General features: G+C 37.4%; 1 protein-coding gene across 1 annotated transcript in view; it reads left to right on the top strand.

Moving 5' to 3' along the window:
- The window catches only part of MALRD1 (MAM and LDL receptor class A domain containing 1), a 910,872-nt gene that overhangs the window by 219,150 nt on the left and 665,404 nt on the right, over window positions 1-26,318 (top strand). The window contains 1 exon segment of the mRNA XM_043967510.1: window positions 6,250-6,662. Coding sequence (XP_043823445.1) covers window positions 6,250-6,662 — 413 coding nt within the window.

A 26,318-nucleotide genomic window follows, 5' to 3' on the forward strand; every position in this document is an offset into this window, starting at 1 on the left:
AAAATGCTTGTCAATTTAGTGATTGGATCTCAGAGTTTGTGCCATACTGTCATTTCCTTTGAGCACTCCTATAAATGATATTGGACTGAGGCATACAGAATAGAACTTTAGTGGAGGCATTGAATTCACCTATGTAACATTTAAAGGTATGTTCATTGATTATCCGTGGATGATCTTGATAGGAATTGTTGGCAGTGTTAATATTTTCATGCAGCCTTTGGAAGTCTGCGTAGCCAATCAGGACAGACTGAAAAAAACCATCTTTCAGATTAGTTGCTAAATAGGAAAATAACCACACATGATCTTTCTTGTGATCAGCTAAGTAGTGGTCCAGCTTGTACATCCTAATATGCCTCTTATCCTCATATTAATAACTGAAGGACCCAGTGGCAATGAAAGTAAGGACAATCTTTTGTTAAAGGCTAAAATTCTAGCTAGTCTGTCTAAAATATCTAATGAGTGGTCGCCAATAAATTATAAGCTTTAGCAAGAGTTAGACTTTTAAGCATTTATTAAGGAGAATAAGAATTTGGTAAAGAGAGAGAGAAAGGCCTAGATTCCTATCTATTAAAGGGAGAGCACATTTCTAGCTCCGCTCTCCACCCGAGTCCAGAGGAAAGAGAGCGCGAGACTGAGCGCCAGTCTCTTCCTTCCTCCTCCCACTAGCCTGCCTCACTTCCTGACTCCTGGTCTTGCCCTCAAAGACCTTTGCTTCATGGGCAGAACTCTTCTACAGTAAGTATCCAGCAGGTGGCGTCATTCCAATCGTTACAGTCCCCCCTGTTGTTCCTCAAGAAACAAAATGTTTCCTTGACGGAACAGTAAAAACAATATAATAACTATTGCTAACTAATAATATGTGAACAACAATATAGAAAAGGAAGAGAGGAAAGTTTTGTCCAGAGGGGCGATTTTTTTTTTGTCCTCATGAACCGACGCTTTGACATTAGTCTTGCAAAGGGAGGGCCTCTGCAGAGAATACATGTTATAGATGGTGTATATTATAACAGAAAGAGAAAAAAAAACAACAAATCAAAACTGTTCATTTAAAGTCTCTGAAAGTCTTTTCTCAGATGTCCTCTAGGTGTAGTCGTGGAATGGAAGTCTTTTCAGGGGTTGATGTGTGGATGCTGGTAATCAGCCAGGAAAATTTCCTACAAAATTGAGCTTAACACAACTTTAAAATAGCTTTGTCAATAATAAAATCAAACAATGAAAGTTCTCAAAAACATGTCTAAGGGAATTCAGAATCTTAGTTGTTAACACGTGAAACATACAATAAAACAAAAATTGAACCATTCTTTAAAATTATATTATTATTATAGTCCCCCCTTATGGGGAGTAATTGAGAAGACAATTGCTGCGATATTAATTTTTTTAAAATAATTTTTATCTTTGTTTCATCACTTTTTGCATCATCTGCCTAATTATCCTCATGCCATTATGAGAAATTAGAAAATCTAATATAATTGGTAACAGGTGTCAAGGCCAAATTCAACACTGTTATTTATCATGGCACCTGAGATAATTATGGGGGTTACCATAAAAGAACAGAGAAATGATGGGATATGAGCATTCCCACACTTGAGCAATATATACTGTCCATGCAGTATGCCAGGCTTAAAATAGGTGGATGGAATATATGTCCATGCCACCGAACATATTGGAGGAAATTGAGTCAGACTTAATCAGATGCATGGGATTGAGATGTCCATGGCATCAGGCATAGAGGAGGGAGCATAGAAGCCAGTTGTAGGAGTGAGATGGGTGGGATGAATACTTCCAGCCATCTGTACAATATTGTGGGGAAAAATAAAATAAAATATTAAACCAAGAGAATCCAACCTCAACATTTGTCAAAAGCCGTTCCCTCGGCCATACCTTGACTTCATGCATGTCTCCCCTCATGTGACAGTTCAGTGTCTGCTCTTGCATGTATTCCTCTTGTGATTGGATGGCATCTTGGCCAACTGGCATCTGATAACTCAGAATAAAGGCAATTAATGTCTTAAATGATAAGTTCCCATAATTTAAAAACTAAGTATAAAACACAATCTCAAAAGCAGGAAAATCTCTATGAAAATAAACCCATACCATTAATTTCAAAATGTATATGTAATAGCATAGAAATCCTATGTAACCTCTGAACTGACATTAATACTCTGAATGAATTCAGAACACTTTTGATTCCGGTATCTAAAATCCCCAATACTCATATCAATACCTTGCTGCTTACTTCTACATTTCTGTACAATATATACCCTTCCATGGCAAAAGAAGCGGAGTCTTGAACTATGGTGATGATTGTCATTCTTATTCAGCTTAAGTTTTTCTTCTTTAACCCCTCTATATTGTCTGTCAGTCTTTTCACCATACAAATGCTTTATAAGATTACTAATTAAAGACAAAAGCAGGTTAGCAAAATTATGAACAAAACGAGCATATCTGGAATTTAAAGGGTTTTCTAAAGTTGTCTCAGAAGCACAGCCAGGCTGGGGAAGGGCTGAGCCTGAAGCTGCAAATGTAGTTAGAGAAAGTTGTACATGAGCATTAGATCTCTGGACTTCCCAGGCAGGGGAAGCAATGGGCTTAGCCATGGGAGGAGTAGAGGGTGGGGTCTGGAGAGGAGGGGAGGGACCAGCACAATTTGAATCAGACTTGATTTTGAACTCAGGCCTGGATTCCTCTTCCCCCACTTTGCCTCCAGGTGCTAGGGGATTAAAAGCTTCTAGAGGGTGGGTCATTGCCTCCAGGCATGCAAAATTAGAGCAACAATTAGTGTTAGAATTGGGAAAAGCTGCAGGAATCTCTTCTGGTTTCTCTGAAAAAGCATGGTTGGGAGAGGGAGAGATATTTCCTTGTGTGAGTAAGTTGCTGGCTCTTTTAACAAAAATAAAAAGAAAAATAGAAAATCCACAAAAACAAAGCATTAACATGATCTTATCTCCCATTTGTCTGGTTAAACAGACTAAAATCAAAAATAGGGTAATTAGGGAGTTTAAAAGGTCCATTCGAAAAATTTTAAAGGGAAACACAGCCAGTACACCAGTACTTAGCAGTTAAAGGGAGAGGGAGGGGAAATTTCTTACCCAACCAGAAGATCAGAAGAAGACTGAGGGTTAGCTTTCCTCTTCATGGTTCGCCATCTGTTAAAGGCTAAAATTCTAGCTAGTCTGTCTAAAATATCTAATGAGTGGTCGCCAATAAATTATAAGCTTTAGCAAGAGTTAGACTTTTAAGCATTTATTAAGGAGAATAAGAATTTGGTAAAGAGAGAGAGAAAGGCCTAGATTCCTATCTATTAAAGGGAGAGCACATTTCTAGCTCCGCTCTCCACCCGAGTCCAGAGGAAAGAGAGCGCGAGACTGAGCGCCAGTCTCTTCCTTCCTCCTCCCACTAGCCTGCCTCACTTCCTGACTCCTGGTCTTGCCCTCAAAGACCTTTGCTTCATGGGCAGAACTCTTCTACAGTAAGTATCCAGCAGGTGGCGTCATTCCAATCGTTACACTTTCAAAGAAGAATAAAACTGGGCAGCTAGGTGGTACAGTGAATAAAGTACCAGCCCTAGATTCAGGATGGCTTGAGTTCAAATGCATCCTCAGACACTTGACACTTACTAGCTGTGTGACCCTGGGCAAGTGACCAAGTGACTTAATCCACATTGCCCCCACCAAAAAAATTCGAATAAAATAGTATATGCCTTTGCAAGGCAGAGCAACATTTCCTCATATCTATATCTATATCTATATCTATATCTATGTATCTATGTATCTATCTAGACATATTTTGTTCCTTTTAGGGTAGAGATGGATACCCCCCTCCCTTGATGTTGACCTAGAAAATGAAAATTCACTGTATAGGCATTGTTCACCCAGACATCACAGAAAATGTCTTACCTTTAGCACAGTTAAAAATAAGATAAAATTTAAAAGCTCAGACACCTGATAGTCTCCTCTACTCCATGGTTAAAAACTGACACCTGGGGAATTACACAGCAGGTCTCCCAGTCCAAGTCACAGCTGGGTTTGATTATTCACAAGTGAAGAAATATCAGATGGAAGTTTATCCCTCATTTGACATTTACTCACTTGGTTACCTTCGTTAGGCCTGAGCAGAGACACAGCAGTTGCTGTGAGTCAGATGATTTGGGCTTGCTCGACTGCACTTATTCATAGACAATTTTGTTTATTACATTTTAGTAGTTCTTTACCTTGGGCTCAAAGTCTAGCTGCAGACAGACATGGATAGTTAAAGATCATTGATGTGAAATTTCTAAAATATTAACCTATGGCAATGAAGGTAAAAAAACCTGAAAGTCTTTGTTTATTCTCTTCATTTTTCTTTCCACTGCACTCCTGCCACACATCATCTCCATTCCCTCTCCTTCCCTCCCAAATAAGTCCAAACAACTACTATATATAAAGTTGCCATCATATGAAATCCTGAAATTGTGTATAAGGATATTGAGGAGACCTGTGATTTCATTAGTACAGAGAGGTATAAGGAAACCCTTTTCTCCCATTGCAGGTCAGCACTTTCTCTACAACTACTGGTCAAAAAGAAAATGCTATGTATCTTCTAAAAGCATAACAATATTTCCTGGTGTGAATAGGTACTTGATTCTTTTTGGTGTAAAGATGGATAACCTCTTCTACTGTGCCTTAGAATCTCATAGAGCTTGCAACCTTATTGGGGGAGGAAGGTTTTCATGCTTTAAACAAAAAGCTACTTAATGTATGGTGGATTCCCTTTCTACTTTCTCTTGTTTCAATCCATTTTAATCCAGTCAAACCCAATAGGTATTTATTAAACACCTCACATGTGTCAGGAATTTCACCAAGTGTTGGGGACATGAAAAAAGCAAGATAGTCCCTGCTCTCAAGGAGCATTTATTCTTTGGGAAAGTAAGACATGGATAGAGATAACTGTGCATGATCTTTTGAGGAAGGGAAGAGACCATTGTCGCTTCCATATCTCTCCCAGAGCTGAGGGCCAGGTTCTTTCTGCTTTTAAAGATGAGAATTTCTGCATATAAATATTTTATTTTCCAATTACATTTAGAGATAGTTTTCAACATTTGTTTTTATAAGATTTCTAGTTTCAAATTTTTCTCCCTCCTTCCCCCCCACCAAGATAGCAAATAATCTGATATAGGTTATATATGTACAATCACATTAAACATAAAAGATGAGAATTTCTAATTCTGATAAGCATTAATGTGCTAATGGGTAGAGGGTTTCTGAGAGCATTCCCTTCAAGTCTTTGTCCATTCACTGAATATTGTGCCAAGAACCTTCCAAAGAGCTTTATTATTTAGTATTTCTTTGGACTCATAATAATTTGAATAAAAAAATAATACACATGCAAACACCAAAACAAATAAGCAAAAAAAGTATGGTGAAGTAAATAATAATTAGAAAAAATCAAAGGAAAATATGATTGATAAGGGATGGAGTATGCAGGCATGGCTGTGTGGATGAGGATGTAAGAGATAATTATTGAAGGTTGAATGGGATTTGAGTAGACAGCAGATAGGGTAGAGAACATTCAAGGTGAAGGAAATAAATTTATGAAGATGTGACTATGCATATGCTCTATATGGAATAGAGAAGAGGCCTGAAAAAATATGGATAATTACAGTAGGATTAGCATATCATGGTTTCTCTTAAAAGCTAGGCAGATGATATACTTTGTAAAGGGGAAAATTAGGGAACTATTAAAGGTTAATTTGACAGTAGCATTAAGATGGAATTAGAAGGAACCTTGAGTCTGGGCTATGGTGATAGTAAAGGAAATGGAGAGAAAGGGATGGATGTAAATAACATTTTGCATAAAAAACAAGTGAACACTAGGTGCTTTTAATGTGGTAGTTTGGAAATTAAATTTAATGAATAACAAATGCCTAAAACTGTACCTCTGTCAAGCCTTTTCTGTTATACACTTTGGGTTTCATAAATTATGGATACAATTCAACACAACATATAGAACATGGACAAAAGTGGTCTTAATCTTGAAATAATCAAGTAAAGCTATGAATTGAATCAAATTTTGTCCTCAAACAAAAAAGTATCGATGTCTTTGTTGTGCTCTAAACAGTTGAAGTTACTCTTGATTTAGTTCTGTCACTTTAGTCTGATTTTGATAATGGAGGGTTAACTCACTTGAGGGCTGGGGGAACCACTAAACAATATTCTCCTGTGAATTTTCATTTCTTTCTTTCTGCAAGTATCTTTTGTTTGTCAATTACAGCACCTGAACTCCATTGTGATTTTGAAAATGGACTCTGCAACTGGGAACAAGACAAAGAGGATGATTTTGATTGGACAAGAAATCAGGGCTCAACTTCAACACCCAACACAGGACCAATGAAAGATAATACTCTGGGCACAATCAAAGGGCATTATCTCTATATAGAGTCTTCAGAACCACAGGTTTTCCAAAACAAAGCTGTGTTGCTCAGTCCTGTTCTTAATGCTACCAATGATAAAAATTGCATCTTTCGCTTCCATTATCACATGTTTGGAAAGCATATTTATAGACTGGTGATTTATCAAAGAATTTGGAATAACACAAGGGGACATGTGTTGTGGCAGATATTTGGAAATCAAGGCAACAGATGGAAAAGGAAAGCTCTCAACATTGCCTCGACTCAGCCTTTTCAGGTATGGTTTCTTGATCTAAAGTAGAAAATTAACAAAATGTCTTGATGATATGAAAAATTGCAATTTCTTGAATTAATCAAGTTGAGGTGAGAAATCTGATCCGTTACTGTAGCAAACTTTTATCACTTAATTAAATATGTTCCAAATCATATTTTGTTGAGTTTCTCTCTTCCATTCCCTTAAATAATGAATAAAGAGATTTCCTAAAGGTGAATGGTTTTGAAAATAGCTGTAGGCTAGGTGGAGGCTTTCAGCAGTAATTCTTTTGGAATGATAACTTTCCTGAAAGATTTCACATTATTTCTAATACGGGACAAGGAACAGAATATTCCAGGTGCTAGGGACTTTGAATACTCCAGCTTTACAGGTGAGGAACTTGAGAACCAGAGAAGTAAGAAGATACTGCTTCTCTTCCCCTGCCTCCCACCCTGAGGACATTCAGCTATGATTGGAACCCTGGTCTCTTCTCTCTCAATCCACTAATTTCCCCACAAACACCCAGCCACCCACCCATACACACTGCATCTGTTTTTCCATGAATTCAAGTGAAACTAAACTTATTAAGAATTTGTTTATTTTATCATTGGTCTAGTAGATTTTCTTATGAAATACTGAAAGAAACCTCTTTTTTGTTTTATTTAAACATGATTCTTTTAATTGAAGAAATTTCTTTAACATTTTTGTTGAGCTTAGACCTTTAACCATTCTGACCATAATTCTATTACTCACAAAAAAGCTGAATTCTGGTCATAGACTAACTGGTATATAACAGATTATTATGATATGGTATGATATGTGAAACATTGTAGATTCATGAATTTAAGGTTTAAATGCCCTTTAGAGATTACCTAGTCCAATCCTCTACTTTTTCAGATGAGCAAATTCATCCTGAGAAAGTTTATATGAATTGTCAAGGGTCATACAAGTAGTAAACATCTGAGGCAGGATTTGAACTCAGGTGTTTTTTTTCCAAGTCCAACATTTTAATTCAGTATGATACCTACTGGCATATTAGATATAATATGATATAATCATGCAGTGTTAGATGAGATGAAATTATATCTGGGGAGGAAACTTGGCATATTGGATAGTGGGACACTTTAGCAGTCAATAAGCCCGGTATCTGATATAGCATAGTCTTTTTTACCTTGGGTAATTCACTTAATTTACTCTGGGCAATGCTTTGAGACTATAAATTATAAAAAAGTTTGCTAAACTTTATCATTTAGCCTGGTATGGATCAATATATTTTGCTATGTTTTGTACAATAGATTAAAAATATTAATCATCTAAGGTCTATAGATATTGATTATATATGACTTTCCAGAGATCCCATTGTGGCTGTTCTAATATACAGATGGTTATGCAATGATGGCACAAGAGGTAATGTGCCATACGATGTGTGAAATCTTACTGTGTTGTCACAATATGAAGGCACATGCAAACATTTGTAAAGTATCAGAAGATAGACTGTAACATTGGTTATGATGACATATTATTTGATTTGATAAAGTTGAATGTGAGTAAACTGTACTTTAAAATTCCCATTTCAGTGTTAAGACTCCTTAATTTTATTTCCCAACTTCTTTGTGGGCAGTTACAAAACAAAGGGGAGCTTGGCAGGTATGAGACCTCACAGGGTAGGTTATAGGCTAGTAGAGAAACCAATTGCCTTGGAGTGTAAAGCATTTCCAAGGAATGAACAATAACCCCTGTTGGAGTTTGGAACCAACAGAGGAATTACAGATGGCCTTCCCTATGTGGTAATGCCCAAGGTTTCTTCTATCCAATTGTGTTAGGAAATTTAGCCATGATGACTAGCAATAGAGAGATTTTGCAATTGTACAAATTCATCTCTCAATCTGATACTCAACGTTGTTTATTACATAACCAATTTGATACAGTCTCATTGAACATAGAGAAATATCCCAAATCAATGACCCCAAGAAAAACCCTATAAAGTCTAGTCCCTGAAGTTAAAAGCCAAAGTCTCTGGGAACCGGATGAGGGCATGACTAATTCTACAGTCACTGTGGCTGAACTATTACTTTACTGATCAGTCTATAACTGTTAGTCCTTCCTTCCATATGCCACACATAGCCTTTGGCAGAGACCCATAGAACCACTGTCACCTAGAGAGAATTCAACTAAATGGTTCAGTCCCAAAATCAATCTTTAATACTGTGCCAGCACTTCTGTTGTAGTATATGTGCAAAAATGGTAGATTTTCTTTCATGTTTCAGTAAATGACTTCTTGATCCATACTTCCAACTGGTTTTGATCAATGGATCATTTCTCCCATTTGTCACTTCCCTCTACATGTAGATGAAGTATTTTTCCTCTTTCTCTCTGGCTCAGTTTATTTTTTTATTCTTTTTTTTCTTTTCTCCCTATGCTACAGATTTGACAATGGCTTGGAATGGGTAGAAAATCCTAGTACTTTTTTGTGATTGCTAACTCTTCTAATGCATTACATTTACATGCAATATAAAAATACCGTATATCCATCATGAAATTCTATTGAATATTATATGGAAACTCTTTGTACAAGAAATCTCTCTGTAGTCACTTTAACTCACCCAAGAAATATTTTATTTGCTGGGGATGCTGTGGAGTGTATTGTTAGATAGGTTAGAATAGATGGTCTCAGACGTTCCTTCCAGCCCTGAATTTCTATGAATCTAAACTATTGCTATCATTTGTTATAATGAACTTTAGAAAGGTGGATCTGCATAGAAGAAGGCCCCTATGGAGATGTGAATCCAAAGAACCCTAAAGAATAATTAGCTAATTGACAAGCCACTACCCTTGGCCATTCCCAAACATGAAAACATTGTTTGAACTTCAATGCTTCTGCCTCCAGACTGATTCCAGACAAGTAGACTTCCTAATTTGAAGCTTTGGCGATGTGGGATTCCTTAAAAGTACAGAATTCAGGGCTTTTCCCCTTATAGGACCATAAATCTAAAACTGGAAGGAACCTGAGGTAATCTAGTCCATCTCCCTTCTAAAGATGAGGAATAAGTCCCAGGTAGATTAGACAATTTAACCCAGCTCACACAGGAGTGTGAATCCCTTTGCCTCCAGGGTTGAAACTCTTTCTCCTGTGCCAGGCTGCCTTTCCTCCTAGTCACTAGTTCAGTGTAGGTTGTAATTGTGAAAATTTGAGGATTTGAGATACAGAGGAATGATAGAGATAGTTTTACTTGAACCAGTGAATATTTACTTATCCCAGAGTTAAAGGCATTTCTGTTGTTTCTCTTTGTCCATTTGTTTCTAGCCTCTCTCCACTGTAACTTGTTTGTCTTCAAATTACTTTTCTGTTCTGTCTCTAAATTCTTTTTAGCCATTGTAAGAAATGTGACTTTCTTAATTTTCTAAGAACTTAAACCAAAAACAGAAACAAATCTGTTGCCCAACTTCTTTGAAACTCCCTGCTAACTCCTTTCCCCAGTGGGCCTGTTGGATAGCAGCCAGGTACAATACTTGGTGTTCTATGCCACCTGCTTGAAATTTTCTCAGGAAAATCAATTGGGTACAGCAAGCTGCTGTGCAGTGACACTGCCCTGAGGGACATGGGAGAATTCATACATAAACAAGGAGTGACATTTGCTCCAGTCCCTCTTGGAGAGGCCACTGAGAGAGAAATAAATGGATAGAGAAGCCAGTCTTGGATATTTGAAAAGAACAGAGGTAGGCTCTGGGCCTCTGATTTTAAGTCCCAGGTGATGAAATTCCCTTGACCTTATGCATGTTGACACCTCTGAAACAGTCTTAGGAACCTGCTTAGAGCACTGGGAGTTGGGACTTTGACTTCCTTAGGGTGACACAGTATGTGTAAGAAGCAAAATTTGAACACAGGTCATCTTTGCTTTTAGGCAAACTCTCTAGTCACCATACCATTTTGTATTTCGTTTATAAGTAATTGTATATTTATAATCTACATTCATATTTATATTAATGATCCAAAGTCCTTTTATATTAAGTCTAGTAAAGAAATTCATTTTCAAAAAGTAACTTTTAAAGAAGAGGTGGCCTTGTAATACAGGGAACATCAGTGATCCTTCACCAAGAGACATTGACCAATGTGGAAATTTATTTTGATTTGGGGATCCTACCTTTGGGCTGAGATTAAAAAGCTTTAGGCCCTCAGGGTCTTTTCTGTGTGAAGGGCTGATGCCCTTCTCCCTCAGCTTCAGCTGAGGCAAAAAGCACTGTGGGCTGAGACGCCTGGTCAGACAGCTCGGGGGTAAAAGCCCCCAGCTCCCTCTGCCCTGAGCGGATCTATCTGAAAGATCCCGGGCTTGTCCAGGCCAGCCTCTGGCATAGCCCGTGCAGAGGTCCCTGGGTGCACAGCAGGGGGCACGGGCCCCTGGAGTCCTGGGTGTGTTACGCAGGTGATGCTTGAGCATCCCCCCAGCCCCAGCTGCAGCCCTGGCTGGTGGATTAGCTTGGTGTATGTGGGGGGGGGCACAAAAAAAAAAAAGCCCCAAGATTTGAGTGGAGAGAAGGTAGACATATATAGACCTGGGAGTTAGACAGCAAGGAAGCTGACAAGATTAGAAGAATGGAGAAGGGGAGGGGTGGCAAAGGTGGCAGAGGGTAGACTGACAGAGCAGACAGACAGACAGAAAAGGAGGCAGCAGAGAGCACAGAAGCGGTCAGCACATGGTACAGGTTGGAGAAAATGAAGATTAAGAGAACAGAAGGACACTGGAGCACTAGGAGAATGGAAGGAGAGGTCTGTGAGAGAGAAACACAGGGGTTCAGCAGAGGAAAGTTAGATGCAGGGGGATTGACAAAGTGAAAGGGGCTTGGAGTTAGAAGAAAGTAGCTGAGCAGTGAAAGTGGAACATACCCTAAGGCAAGAGGCAGCTTCGGCCCTTTTTGTATTAAAAAAGTTCCAGGCACAGCAGGTACAAAGAGACACCGGGACCACAGTCAGGTTGTACCTTTTATTTCCCTGTATTCATAATTTTAAATTGTATCTCATAAATAAACTCTGCTTTGATTATTTAGTTAAGAGACTTCTTAATCCTTTGCTTATCAATTTGGGAGCAGTGTGGGGACCTTTTTAAACGGCCCATACTAAGTTAATAGCAGTCAGGTAGTCAGTGAGTCAAAAGTCACCAGATCAGTCCTCCAGTCCGATTAGTCCCCAAATTAGGCCAGCTAACTAAAATATTTCCACACCAATAGCACGGTTTAATGTATGTATAGTTGGTCTTGGAGGCAAGAAGACATGGATTCAAATGCTGTATTGAATGCTTATTAGTTATATATTAATGAGCAAGTAATTTAAGTTCTGGTCCTCCCTTTCCTCATTTATAAAAAGGGGATGATAATAAAAGCAGTACTTATCTCACATGGTTGTTATAAAGTGTAAATGAAATAATTTAGGTGAGTTTTTTTTTTTTTGACATTTGAACGAATTATGTAAATGTCAGTTATTGTTTGCATTATTCCTTTACTTGAAAGCCAATCAAGTATGGGTTCTTAATATAGTTTATTTGAATATAATCAGTTTCCTTTGTAATCTTCTGAATTTTATTTTATTATTTAAAGTATTAATCTGAGAAGGAATGGATAAGCTTCAACAGATTGCAAAAGGGGCCCAGTAGTTAAGAACCCTTGTAATTGTATGAGTAATTTACATATATATATATATATATATATATATATATATGTATATATATATATATATATATTTATACATATTAGCAACAAACATTTATTTCATTTTCCAGTTACATGTCAGAGTAGTTTTCAACATTCATTCCCATAAGATTAAGAGTTCCAAATTTTTCTCCCTCCCTCCCTCCTCCACAAGATTGCAACCAGTTTATATATGTACAATTCACAAGTGTTCTTTTTATCAGTTCTTTCTATAGGGGTGCATAGTAAGATTCCTCATTAGTTCCTTGGGATTGTCTTGGATCATTGCACTACTGAGAGTAGTCAAGTCAATCACAATTGCCCATTGAACAGTACTGCTGTCAATACCCACAATGTCCTCCCAGATCTACTCACTTCACTATACATTGATGTTCGTTAGTCTTTTCAGGTTTTTCGGGGATCATCCTCTTTGTCATTTCCTGCAGCACAAGACCATTCCACTACAATCATATAGCACAGCTTTTTCCATCATTCCTCAATTGATGGACATTCCCTTGATTCTCAATTCTTAGCCTCCACCAAGAGTTGCTATAAATATTTTTTGTACAATTTTCCCCCCTTTTTCTCTTTTTCATGATTACTATTGTTAACTGTTTCCCTTCCATCCTATTCCTTTCCCCATGATTATTCCATTATCCATCTTCTTTCATCCTATCACTCTTCAAAAGGGATTTACTTCTGTCTGTCCCCTGCCCCACTCTGCCCTTCCTTCTCTTGCCCCTCTCTCTTTATCCCCTTCCCCTCTTACTTACTTACCTCTTACAGGGTTAGAGAGATTACTCCACCCAATTGATTGTGTACATTATTCCCTCTTTGGGCCAATTCTGATGAGACTGAGGTCTTTGAGTCAATTCTGATGAGTGTTAGGCTCATTTACTGCCCAGATTAAATAGATTACTCCACCCAGTTGGGTGTGTCTGTTAGTCCCTCCTTGAGGCAGCTCTGATGAGTTTAAGGTCTTTGAGCCTTTTCTGATGAGTGTAAAATTCATTTACTGCACTGTTCTTCTCCTATCTCTTCCCCCACTCCATAAGCTTTTTCCTGTTTCTTTCATGTAGGAATTCACTTCTGCCCTTCCCCCTCCCCCAGTGAATTCCCTTCACCCCTCAATTTAACCCTAAAGATGTTATCACCTAGCTAAGTGTCACAGTGGACAAAGCATCACCCCTGGACCCAGGGGGATCCCAGCCTAAACCTGGCCTCAGACACAAGATAGTTGCCCACCGTATGACTCCAGGTATGTCCCCCAGCTCCAATTTTTATGGTTCTCTATGGTCTTGTATTTGAAATTCAATTCAGTTCAGGTCTTTTCATCACAAATATCTGAAAGTCTTCTTTTTCATTAAAGTCCCATTTTTTCCACTGAAATATTATGCTGAGTTTTGCTGGGTAGGTGATTCTTGGTTGTAATCCCCTTTGGAATATCATATTCCATGCCCTCTGGTCCTTTAATGTAGAAGCTGCTAGATCTTGTGCTATCCTGACTGGGGCTCCACAGTACTTGAATTCTTTCTTTTTTGGCAGCTTGCAATATTTTCTCCTTGACCTGAGAGCTCTAGAATTTGACTATAATATTCCTAGGAGTTTTCTTTTTGGGATCTCTTTCTGGAGGTGATTGGTAGATTCTTTCAATTTCTATTTTAGCTTCTTCTAGAATTTCAGGGCAATTTTCCCTGAGAATATCTTGGAAGATGATGTCTAAGCTCTTTCCTTGATCATGGTTTTCAGGTAGACCAATAATTTCAAATTATATCTCCTGGACCTATTTTCCAGGTCAGCAGTTTTTCCCAGAAGATATTTCACATTGCCCTCTATTTTTTTATTCATTTGGATTTGCTTTATTGTGTCTTGGTTTCTCATAAAGTCACTGGCTTCCATTTGTTCAATCCTAATTCTTAGGCAATTATTTTAATCAGAGAGCTTTTGTACCTCCTTTTCCATTTGGTCAATTTGACTTTTCAAGCTGTTGACTTTTTACTCATGTCTTTCCTGCATCACCCTCATTTCTCTTTCCATTATTTCCTCTACCTCTCTAACTTTATCTTCAAAGTCCTTTTTGAGCACCTCTGTGGCCTGATACCAATTCATATTTTTCTTGACAGCTTTAGATATAGGGGCTCTGATGTTGACATCTTCCTCTGAGGGTGCCCTTTGGTCTTCCTTGTTACTGAAGAAACTTTCTATGGTCCTCACCTTTCTCTGTTGGCTCATCTTGCCTGTCTTTTATTTTACTGTTAGCTCCTTAAAGTGGAGAACTGTTTCCAGGCTGAAGTATCCCAATCTTAAGAAGTCCCAGGTGGTATGATTTAAGGGGAATCAGGTTCTTCACTGCCTGGCCTGTTCCCTGGTCCTTAGATGACCCCAGACCAACTTGCTAATCAACCAGCTTTGTGTTAGCTTCCACGAGCCTGTGCCCCTCCCCCACCTGTGCCACTGCTACTCTACTGGAGCCTACCTCCTGGTTCTCAGCAGGGGTCTAAAATCTGAGTTCTACCTTCGCACCAGCATAGACCCCTGTAGTCTCCCCCCTGCCCAGGGCTCAGCCCACTCACCAGACTGTGAACTTAGTTCCAGAAAACACTGGTACTTCAACTGATTCAGAGGCTCTGGGAGTCTCCTTCTCTGGTGAGGCCTTCCTGGGACTGGATCTGTGTTAGGGTGACTGTGGGGTTGGGTTCGACTCCTGTATTAGTACAGCAGCTCCCTCCTTCTGACCTTCCAAGCCGTTCTTGGTTAGAAGATGATTTCAGCACATTCTTCTGAGTTTTGCTGCTCTGGGCATTTTCCTATGGTGTTATTTGGATGTTTTTTGGAGAGATTTTGTCATGAGTTTGGGAGCTCACTGCCTTTCCTCCACCATCTTGGCTCCACCCTGCAAGTCCCATAAGTGATTAATATAATAAATTGTATTTTACTTTCAGTTAGCCAAATATTATTTTCTCTCTTACTTTCTATACTCCATGGGGTTGAGGGAGATGACCTTATAATAAATTTGCATCATCTAGCAAAACAAATTCTCCCATTGACTATGTCTAAGATTATATCTGATTCTGCATCTTGATTTTATTATTTCCTTTCAGGTTTGTGAATTATGCTAAATGTAAATATAGATACAGATGACTATCTCTGTGCCTAGAAAAACAGATGCTTGAAAAAATAATTAGTTACTCAGCAAATATTTATTAAGTGCCTATGATATGACAGACATTATGCATTCCAAAGAAATCAAAGCAAGTGGTAAAGGACATATTAGTTCAAAAATACTTATGGTGATTCTATTCATGGTAACCAACAAAAAAGGAAATTCAAACCTATTAGGAAAAGGCTAACCCAACTGTGGCATATGAATGTAATGGAATATTGTACTATACAAAATGGATAATTTTAGAAGAAACTGGGGAGAACCTATATGAACTAATGCAGAGTGAAGTGAACAAAGCTAGGAGAACAATTTTTACAATGATAATACTATACAGAAAAACAACTTTGAAATACTTTAGAACTCTGATGATGACAATAATAAACTCTAAGCCCAAAATAATGAAGGTGAAACATACCATTCACCTCCTAACAGAGAAATAATGATTTTAAAATGCTGAAAGACACATGCATTTTCAGACATTGGTAAATGTGGGAATTTGTTTTGCTGGGCTAAGTAGAGTTATATTGAAGAAATCAAAATAAATGACCAATGGTGATGGAGGGGGCATGTGAAGTATGAGTGAAAGATGAATAAAAAGATTTATTACTTGGAAAATTTTAAATATTAAAAAAGAAGAAAAAAATATGAAACATTCTTTGCCCTTGGGAACCTTCCAGCTGGTTGTTTACAGTCGTCTTAAATATTATAATATACTATAATTGCTATAATGAAGCTGCATCAATAATGAGGATCAAAGAAATAACTCAATCTAAATTATAAAACTATTAATGGTATAAGAGCCATGGATTTTGCTTATCTACTTGGACTCCTCCAACAAAACCTAGTTGTGTGTGTCTGTATGTGCATGTGTGTATATACATATGTGTACTCATGCATGCATGTGGGATTGTCACTCATCCATTAGAAGATCAAAGTGATATTTGTATATATCTATGTATGTGTGTATATATGCATATATATGCATGTATACATATAATCATATAAATACACACACGCGCACACACACACACACACACACACACATATATATATATATATATATATATATATATATTAGTGTAAAAAACCAGAAGAAAGGTTACATAGAGCTAATTCACATTGGGACACCAATATGTTAGCCAGAAGAGGACCAAATTCCTTAATACCAACAGTATCTAGGTCAAACTATGAACCTGATCTAATGAAAAACTCTATTAAATTGGTGCTGCTTTAATAGCATGTGCTAATGATATACTAATGATTGAGTTTATATAGCCCCCACCCCCCACCAATTAATGACTACTTACCACTTTATCCTATACTGCTATATATTATGACTTAGAAATTTAGTATTTGCTGTCTGTTTTCATACCTATCTTTCATTTGGGGAGTATTTTTAAAAAATATAATTGATCTGTATTATGAGTGTATGGCAATGTTATCTGTGCAATAGAATGTAAGCCCCTAGACAGCTGGGCTTGTTTCACATTTGTTTTTGTATAGCCAGCATCTAGTTTGGCACATAGTAGGAACTTAATAAATGTTCTTTAATTGCTCGATCTGTTTTCCCATCATAAATTTGTTGTGAAAGAAGTGCAAATTATACCACTGTAATTAATGTGAATGTGGACTTTCTGCTTTGGGATGTCATGATGTTCTCCAATAAGTATGTTTTTTTTTGCGGGGGGGGGGGAGGTTAAAATGCATTTAGACACTTTTTGACAAAAAATGTCACACTTTTTATTCACAGCTCATCATTCAACATATATACCAGTATAAATGTTTCTTGATGATATGTCTTGAATTTTCTGGTAGAAATTGCAATTTCAAATACTTTAAAAGTTCCAGTAATTCAAATTTCTGGCAAATAGTAACTGAAAAAAAAAATAAACCAGTAAGAATTTTAGTAAACCTAACATAGGTTACAAAATATTGAGTAGGACAAAAAGTAGAACCAACAGTTGGAGAATCATCACAGTTACCCTTGACAATGGATGTGCATTGGGTCAGTTATTATATATCTATATTTATGTATAAAGTAAGCATAATAATTTCTCATTGATAAAGCACTTTAAGACTGACCAAGTTCCTTCTTCAAAATAAGCCTGTGGGGTAAATAACTTTTTATAGATAACCATTTTATAGATAAGAAAATTGAGGCTTAGAGTTTAAATACCTTGCCCATGCTTATGCACTAGTCAGATCCAAGATTTGAACAATGCTTTCCTGACTCCAAGTTAAATGCTCACAGAGCATGGGGGAGGGGGGCGGTTAAAAGATCCCCCAGATTTGTTAAGCCCTGTACAGACCACTAATCTGTAACGGCCAAATTTAATATGAGAATTGCTGCCTCCTCCCCAACTGTTCCTCCCAGACTAATAAGAAACAAGATTAAAAAGCCTCTTTTCAGATAAACAAACAAAAAAACAAAACTCCCAGGGTTTATTGATGAGAACCAATTTAGAAATAAGGACAAAGAAAAGCAGGAAATATGACCTATAAACTTGCCCATCCAACTCAGCTGCTTTGCTTTTAACTCTCTCTATCCCCCTGTAAGTCTGTGTTTAAACTCTCTTGCCTGCCACCGTGAACTCTTCTCTCTTTCTCCTTGTCTCTTCTCTTCCCATCTCCTCCTCCTGTCTCCTCCTCCCTTTCCTCTACCTCCCAGAATTAAAAAAAAACAAACCCTTCTGTCACAGGAAACCTGGGCCGACCACCCACACACCCCAAACCAATTTTCTGGCACCCCTAGAGATGGCACCCAAGGCCGGCCAGGGCATGTGGTTTCTTTGCGTACACCCTTTTGGTGGAGAGAGTCGGGGCTCAGGTTTTCCGTGCATAACCCTGCTGGGTAGAGGGAGCCATGCAGGGTGTGCCCAACACTTTCTAATTTTAGGTAAGATGGGGTCCCCCAAATCACAATCAATTCTTAGAGCTCCTTCACAGTGTGGTGCAAATCACAACTCCAATTTATTATATCACTCATCCAGTTGGTACTGAAGATCAAATGATGATGCCTATTGTCCTGAAAGGTGATGTTTCCAGAATAAAACCACAAAACACTTGCTGAAAATGTTAGTTCAGAAGCCTAAGCAACCGTGACATGAGACAAATTTCATTTGCCTTGTACCCCAGCTTTTGGTTTGGAAAATGTGGTTCTTAAGCATTTATACCAAACTCTTTCCACAGTAGTCAATACTGACAACTCCCTCCACTTCTTTGTCAAAGTTGGAAAATGGAATAAGAAAAAATTCCATTCCACATGTTTCTGCTGCATTGGTATAAGCATACATGGCACATATACAATGGTTGCACTGAATTGATTCAGTGCACCTGGTGCATTGAAGTGAGAGGGCGATGGTGGCATTTTGTTATCAATTCTGAATTACTCTTCTTCCGCAAACTGTATTGTTATACTGCATGTCAGCTGAGAATGTTCTCAGCATGTGATATTGAAAAAAAAGATAGCCAGACAATGATGTGGAATCTGGTTTTAAAATTTGAAAAGAAGGAGGTATTTGTTATATGGAACAGTTTAGTCTTATCCAGATAAACACAAGGAAAGTTATTTCAAATATATATTTATCTTGGATGATCTAAACTCATTTTAATCTTCTTCCTCACTTCAATTTTGTGTTTTCCTCCTAAGTGATTTTTGAAATGGTACTAGAATATTGAATTGTCTAGCCCTGCTTGCTTATATTGATGAAGCCTAGTGCTGGCTTGAATCTTTGGTGGAAAATCAATGCCTGCCATAGCTCTTGCTCAGGAAAAGAAAGTACCAGGCTCCTCTGTAATTCTTTGAAATATCATCACTTTAATTTGATTTATGCCTTCAAACTTTTCCACATTCAGCAAAAAAAGAACCCACTGACGTGGTTTGTATGAGTCAAGCAGTCAATATTCTTAGCTTTAGTACACTTCAGTACTGTTTGTGAAAGTTACAGAATCTATATGGATAAAGATGACAGAGTATTCTGTCTCCAAAATTCCACACCCCTCACATAAATATTGTCTCAAGGTATCTTCCAATTATCTCCATAGGATATAGTTTAGAAAAATACTTTTTCCCTTTGGGGAATGAAAGGTTCAGAGTTCTGGATTTGGGATTGCACCAGTGCTGGGAACTCCCTGACTGGTTCCCACTGGGGTAGAAATTCCCTCTTGTCATACATATTGACAACTAATCTATAATTTGTAGTATGAGAATTATAAGTATTTTTACATAAAAGACAATATTGTATGTGGAGATACTTACTCATTTCTATTTAGATTACAAGGTTCAAGGATTAATTAAAAGCCTGTAGTCTTCAATAACTAATTCAGGATAATGACCTTGAACCTAATTTAATAATTTAGTTGAAATTGCTCAAAATGTTTAAAAAATCTATGGCTTCTTTATTACTATTTATCAGATAGTCTGTTATTCAGTTCAAAGAAAAAGAACAATTTGTTTATTCCTCCCTTAAGAGTTTGTAATGAACTTTATGTTCATTTTCTTATTTGACCTCCAACATCTCTATCAGGACAAGAAGGTAGTTATTATAATTCCCATTTTAATTATTAGTAAGGAGGATCTCAAGGAGATTACGACTTGTTCAATGTCACACAGATATAAAATGGCATAGCCAGGATTCAAATCCAGGTCTTTTGATTCCAAATTCAAGGTTCTCCCATTAGAATACCATTGCCTATATTAAATGAGCTTCAAGAAATTGCCTTTCAGTTGCTTTTTTTGCTAATTCCCCAGACATGACCTTGTTTGCCATACTATTAATAATGGAGAACCTTTTCAGCTACTGTACCCTGAAACATTTATGTTGTCACCTAATAAAATTAGGTCTACTTTTTAATTTAGTAGCTGTCTTTCTTTAAAGGGCTTAACATAAACCTATCAAGGAAGAATAAATATTAATTGATGATGGGCTCATGAGGAAATCTAGTCAGTTTATAGCATTTGTGGAATTCCCTTCCCCTTATCTTATGTAAGACATTCGTAGACAGTGATGGGAGAGAAAGGAGAGGAGATGGATAATACATGGTTCCTGTCATTAAGAAGTTTATGTCGGGGGGAAGCTAGGTGGCACAGTGGATAGAGCACCGGCCCTGGAGTCAGGAGTACCTGAGTTCAAATCCAGCCTCAGACACTTAACACTTACTAGCCATGTGACCCTGGGCAAGTCACTTAACCCCAATTGCCTCACAAAAAAAAGAAGAAGTGTAAGTGGGAACCTTAGGAAATAGCTGATTGTTGGGCACATGGTGGAGGGGACTGATATTCAGGGGGATGCAAAGGGGAATGGAATAAGCATTTATATACCTACTATGTACCAGCCATTGTGTTAAGAGTGTTTTGTTTGCTTGTTTTGATTTTACAAATGCTACCTAATTTGATTCTTATAACAACCCTGGGAATTAAATGTTGCTATTATCCCCATTTTACAGTTAAGGAAATTGAGGCAGACAGATGAAGTGAATTATCATGGGTCACACAGATTGTAAATGTCTGAGGCTAGATTGGAATTCAGGTCTTCCTTACTCTAGGTCCAGTACTCTATCAATTGTGCCACCTTGCTGCCAAACTTCAACTATGAGTACTACCATATGGCTTTTGGGATTCATTCTGAGATTCTTTGAGTCAGAGATTTACCATCAACATTTGCAATTTCAACAAGAACTCTTGTGTATATATTAAGATCACACATGAGATTTGATAGAGGTGCAACAATGCAGATAGTATTATTTAATGCTTCTCTGATGATTAGTATCAAGCATGAAGCTGAGGCATAGACTTGCTAGACTGCTACGAAGGGCAGCTTGTATTCAATCCAAATAGGAGGGCTCTATAGAGGATAAGCTCCTCCAAATGCCCTGGTTTGCAGATGGCATTGTCCTCGTTACCTCATTCTCGGGAATGCTGCATTGCTTCCTATACAAGACACACAACCATACACAATGGTTTGGCTTAGCAATCCCTATAGGAAAAGTCAAGTGGATAAAGAATGCCTTTAGGTCAGAATAAGATATGAAGTCAGATGGATAATCCATTGAGCCTGTCTCTCTAGACATGTATCCTGGACAAATGCTGCAGATAGATAGTGATCTGGGTTCAGAATTGCATAGATGGGAAAGTTCAGGCTAGACTGTATTTGGGAATTTGGACAGAACTAGCTAAATAAGGGCATCTTTATTTGGCAAAGCCATCGTTTAGGGCATGGGCCATGGTTCACAATCTGAAAGTCTAGAGAGAAGTGTACTATTATGTAAATAATAAGATAAGAAGCAGAGTGGCATAGTATATACAAGGTTGGACAGGGAGTAAGGGAGCCCATAGTACATGCCCCATTGCTGCATGTATTCGTTGTGTGACCATTAGTAAGTGACTTAATCATTCAGTGCCTGAGCTAACTCTCCAAATCTGTAAATTGAAGAGAAGTTAGCAATCTGAAAGTCTAGAGAGAATTGAAATTTTTGAGATCACAGGTACATTGCACAATTACTGTATATACCTAGATAAGATCAACTGATTGAATTTCATTTAAAAATATTAGGCAACTGTTATGTCTATTTCAGTTGTTGATACTGGTGATTAAAATATACAATTCATATAAGCTGTTGCTTATCTTCAGAAGTAGACTGATTCCAAATCTTTGATCTCAAAGTTATTATGCAGATATAGAATCATAGACTGTTGGAATAAAAAGAGACCTGGAAGATTATTTAGTCCGGGGGTTCTTAACCTTTTTAGTCTCATGGACCTCTTTGGCAGTCTAATGTACAATTATGGTCAGTTAGGTGGTACAGTGGATAGAGTTCTGGAAGGCTGGAGTAAAGAAGACTCATCTTTCTGAGTTCAAATCTGGCCTCAGACACTTACTAGCTGTGTGACCCTGGGCAAACCACTAAACCCTGTTTGTCTCATTTTCCTCAACCTTAAAATGAGCTGAAGAAGGAAATGGCAAAGCATTCCAGTATCTTTGCCAGGAAAACCCAAAATAGCGCCATAGAAAGTCCTACATGACTGAAATGACTGAATAATAATACAGTTGTTGAAATAGTGGGAAAAAACCCCTCATAGCCCACAGGTTAAGAACCCAATAGCTATTCCACCTATTCTCATATTTTACATGAAGAAATGGGCCAGGTGAGTTTAAATGACTTCCTGATTATCACAGAACTAGGACTCAACTGTAGTTCTTGACATTTGGTCCAATTACACCATGATGCCTTTTGGTGTGTCAATTTACGTGTCTTTCTAAGCATCCATATATTTATTCTTTTATATTTTAATGGTCCTAAGGTCTACTGATATGAGAATTTCTTTCACCAGTGCCAATTCTGTACATTCTTATAGACTGAAGTCCAAACATGTCATGTCATCACATGTAGGAATCTTATCTAAGTCTCAAAATGGGAGAAAGATGTAAAAAAGGGGGGTGTATGACACATGTTTTAGAAGTTAGTCTTAGCAAAAGTACAGGGGAAAAAGATGGAATGAAATCAGAGGACAGAAAGTTATACAATTTGGTTGTAGAGTAGAGTGCTGGGTTTGGAAGTGAAAGAGAAAGAGAGAGAGAAAATTTATTAGAGTTAGAATTCAAGATTTGTGGAAGAAAAATGAAATTGAGGCATAAGACCACTTGAATTTATTCTGATCAGTTTTCCTTCCTGATGATTTCTTATATGCGTTATAATCTAGTTACATGAAAAAGACTGAGAAAATATGACTATAGAGTTATTTCTAATATTTCCCTTTCATTATATTTATATTCTATAAATAATATAAAATGATATGATACAATACGATACAATATATTACAGGTACCTGGCATGCAACAGGCAATGAATAAATGCTTGTGAATTGACTAACATATAATATTGTTCCTATGAAACTTAGTGCCAAGTGCAATGTTCTTTGACTTAACATTCACCAATTGAATTGATAACTTTAGGCAGAATATGCCTATAGAGGTTTCCTCCCATGATTCTCCAAAGTATATTTTCTACACTCTCTTATTTTATTTTATTTTTGGTTTGAAACTCTGATTTCATTATTATAGAGAGCTCCTAGGGAGGAAAACCCTCTTTCTATTACTAACTTCTCTGCAATTTACAGATTTGGAGAGTTAGCTCAGGCACTGAATGATTAAGTGACTTACTAATTGTCACACAATGAATACATGCAGAAATGGGGCATGGCATAGGGGCTCCCTAACTCCCTGTCTAACCTTGTATATACTGTGCCACTCTGCTTCTTATCTTATGATTTACATAATAGTGCTACATCTAGAATTCACTAGAATTCCATGTCTGGTGAAATATGCTAGACAAGTTCTATTTCCCATAAGTTATATCTTAGTTGCCAAATCCAATGGCCTTTCCTTAATCCTTTCTCTTTGACTTCTCTTCAGGCTTTAATACTGCTCACTTTCTCCTACCTCCTCAGTATTCTCTCTTTTTTAGGTTTTCTGGACTCCAGTCTCTCTTTTTTTCCTTCTTATTCATTTTACCACCTATTATCTTTCTCCTTTGCTGGATCCTCTTCCAGATCATCCCTTTTTAACAGTAGTTGCCCCTTGGGGTTCAGATATGTTTAACTAGATTAAAATAAACCCTTTAAACTCAATATGTCCAAAATGTAACTCATTATCTTCCCCCCTATCCTTCTAGTCCCTGAGGATTACAACGTAAGAATCATCCTGGATTTCTCATTATCTCTCTCCTCCCATATCCATTTTATTGCCTATTAATTTCTCCTTTACACCATCTCTCGTTTAGTCCCCCTTCTGTCCTTTGTTACTGATCTACAGGCCCTCATCATCTCACACCAGAATTGGAATAGCTTGCTGATGGTTCTGCCTGCCTCAAGTCTCTCAACTCCAATCATTCTCTATTTACTTACTAAAGTGATTTTCCTAAATCAGAGGTCTTCTCATGTCAGTCCTCTCCTCAGCAAACTCCTTGGCCCCAGGATCAAATACTAAATGTACTTTTTGACATCCAAAGCCTTTAATAATCTAACCCCTTCCAACCTTTCAGATCTTCTTATAGTTTCTTCCCCAATACAAACTCTTCCATAGGGACTGGCTTCCTGGCTATTGCACAAACAAGACCCTTGATCTCTTAACTTCAGGCATTCTTTCTACCTGTCCCATAAGTGTGAAATGCTTTCTCTCCTCCTCTGCTCCAACTCCTGACCTCCCTGGATTCCTTTCAGTGCCAAGAAAAATTCTACCTTCTACAAACTCTCTTAAATTCTGTGTCTTCCCTCTGTTAAATTAGTTCCTATTTATCCTGAATATAGCTTGCTTTGCCTATATTTGTCTGCATGTTGTCTCCCCATTAGACTGTGACCTCTTTAAGGGAAGATACTATCTTTTGCCTTTCTTTGAATCTCCAACACTTAACAAAGTACCAGACACATAGATGCTTAATAAAGTTTACTGATTTTTTTTTTTACTGATGCAGCCATGTAATCCAACATTTTAGTCAAGATGATTTCAAGTACCCATCTAACAGAGATCTAGATCCATCTACAGACCTTTTTCAAGATTAAATAGAAGTTCTTTTAAGTACAACCTTTACAGATGCTGAGAAATTTAGGCTCAATATGACCATCTTCCTGGTATCTAAGTAATTTATATATATAATTTATATATGTATGTATATGTGTGTATACATGTATGTATGTATGTGTGTGTATTTATATATAACAACAACATAGGAACTAAAAATACCACTATATGTACAAAACAATGTAATATCTTTCCCAAAGTTTGCCTTGGCAGAGTTAGTTATGTTATTCAATAAATTTTTGTTCCATTTGATTTAATAATATTTAAACAAATTTTGTTACATTTAACAATTACAAGCACCCAAAACAAGAGCCAACATAAAATATTCACAAACAAAACAAACACATACAATATTGATTTTATGGTCTAGATCTCTCTCTCTCTCTCAACCCTCACCCACCCCTTTGATATGTTTGTGACTCCCCTGTGCAGTATGGGGAACAACTAAAGTTCTATTCGTTTTCATACTGAGATTTCTATTTGAGAATTGTTTAACAATAGATGGATTATTATATTCAGTCTTGTTTCACTCTGAAAGGGGAAAACATCCTAGAACCTTGACTTCAAAAGATGGACTATGGGGATTTATTTTCTTGTTTGTTTCAATGTTCTCTTTGAAAAGTCAAACAAGAGAAGAGCTATGTTGGTTTTCAGGAAAATCCAGATATTACCATCATTATATTTTTATGATATGTTGGATGAAAAAGAAACAAAGATGTTGAAAGCTTTTGAAAGGCACTGGCATTGTAGTCTATAGTTGTTGACAGTTGAGGTGGCTGTGATGAGATTAACCAAATGTATCTTTAAACTTTACATACACATGGGCATACAATATTTGAGTCAAAAAACGTTCTACATTTTAACAATCATTCTTGTTTTAAGAAGGAAAATGAACCCATCCTGCTAAATTTTTCCCTTGATTAATGAGTGCTGAGGGATGATAGCCAACATTTTAGTTACTGACTCATCGAGATAGCTACAACAATGTATATGAACAATTTTTTCCTTCTGTTACTTAGTTGCCTCAAAGCTATTTACTAAGACATTATGGAATATGTACCTCATAGATTTAGAGCTCATAGACTTAGAGCTCAGAAATTTAGAGTTAGACTAGAACCTTAGATATGATCTAGACCAAACTTTTCAATGTCTAGATGAAGGATGTGAGATTCAGGGAACTGATATGATATACCCAAGCCACCCACTTAGCAAGCATAAAACCAGAATTCTTGCCTGTGTCTTCTTATTTGAATCTGGGGGGCT

The sequence above is a fragment of the Dromiciops gliroides genome, chromosome 5 (genome assembly GCF_019393635.1).
Source record: "Dromiciops gliroides isolate mDroGli1 chromosome 5, mDroGli1.pri, whole genome shotgun sequence".
In the NCBI taxonomy this organism is placed as follows: Eukaryota; Metazoa; Chordata; class Mammalia; order Microbiotheria; family Microbiotheriidae; genus Dromiciops; species Dromiciops gliroides.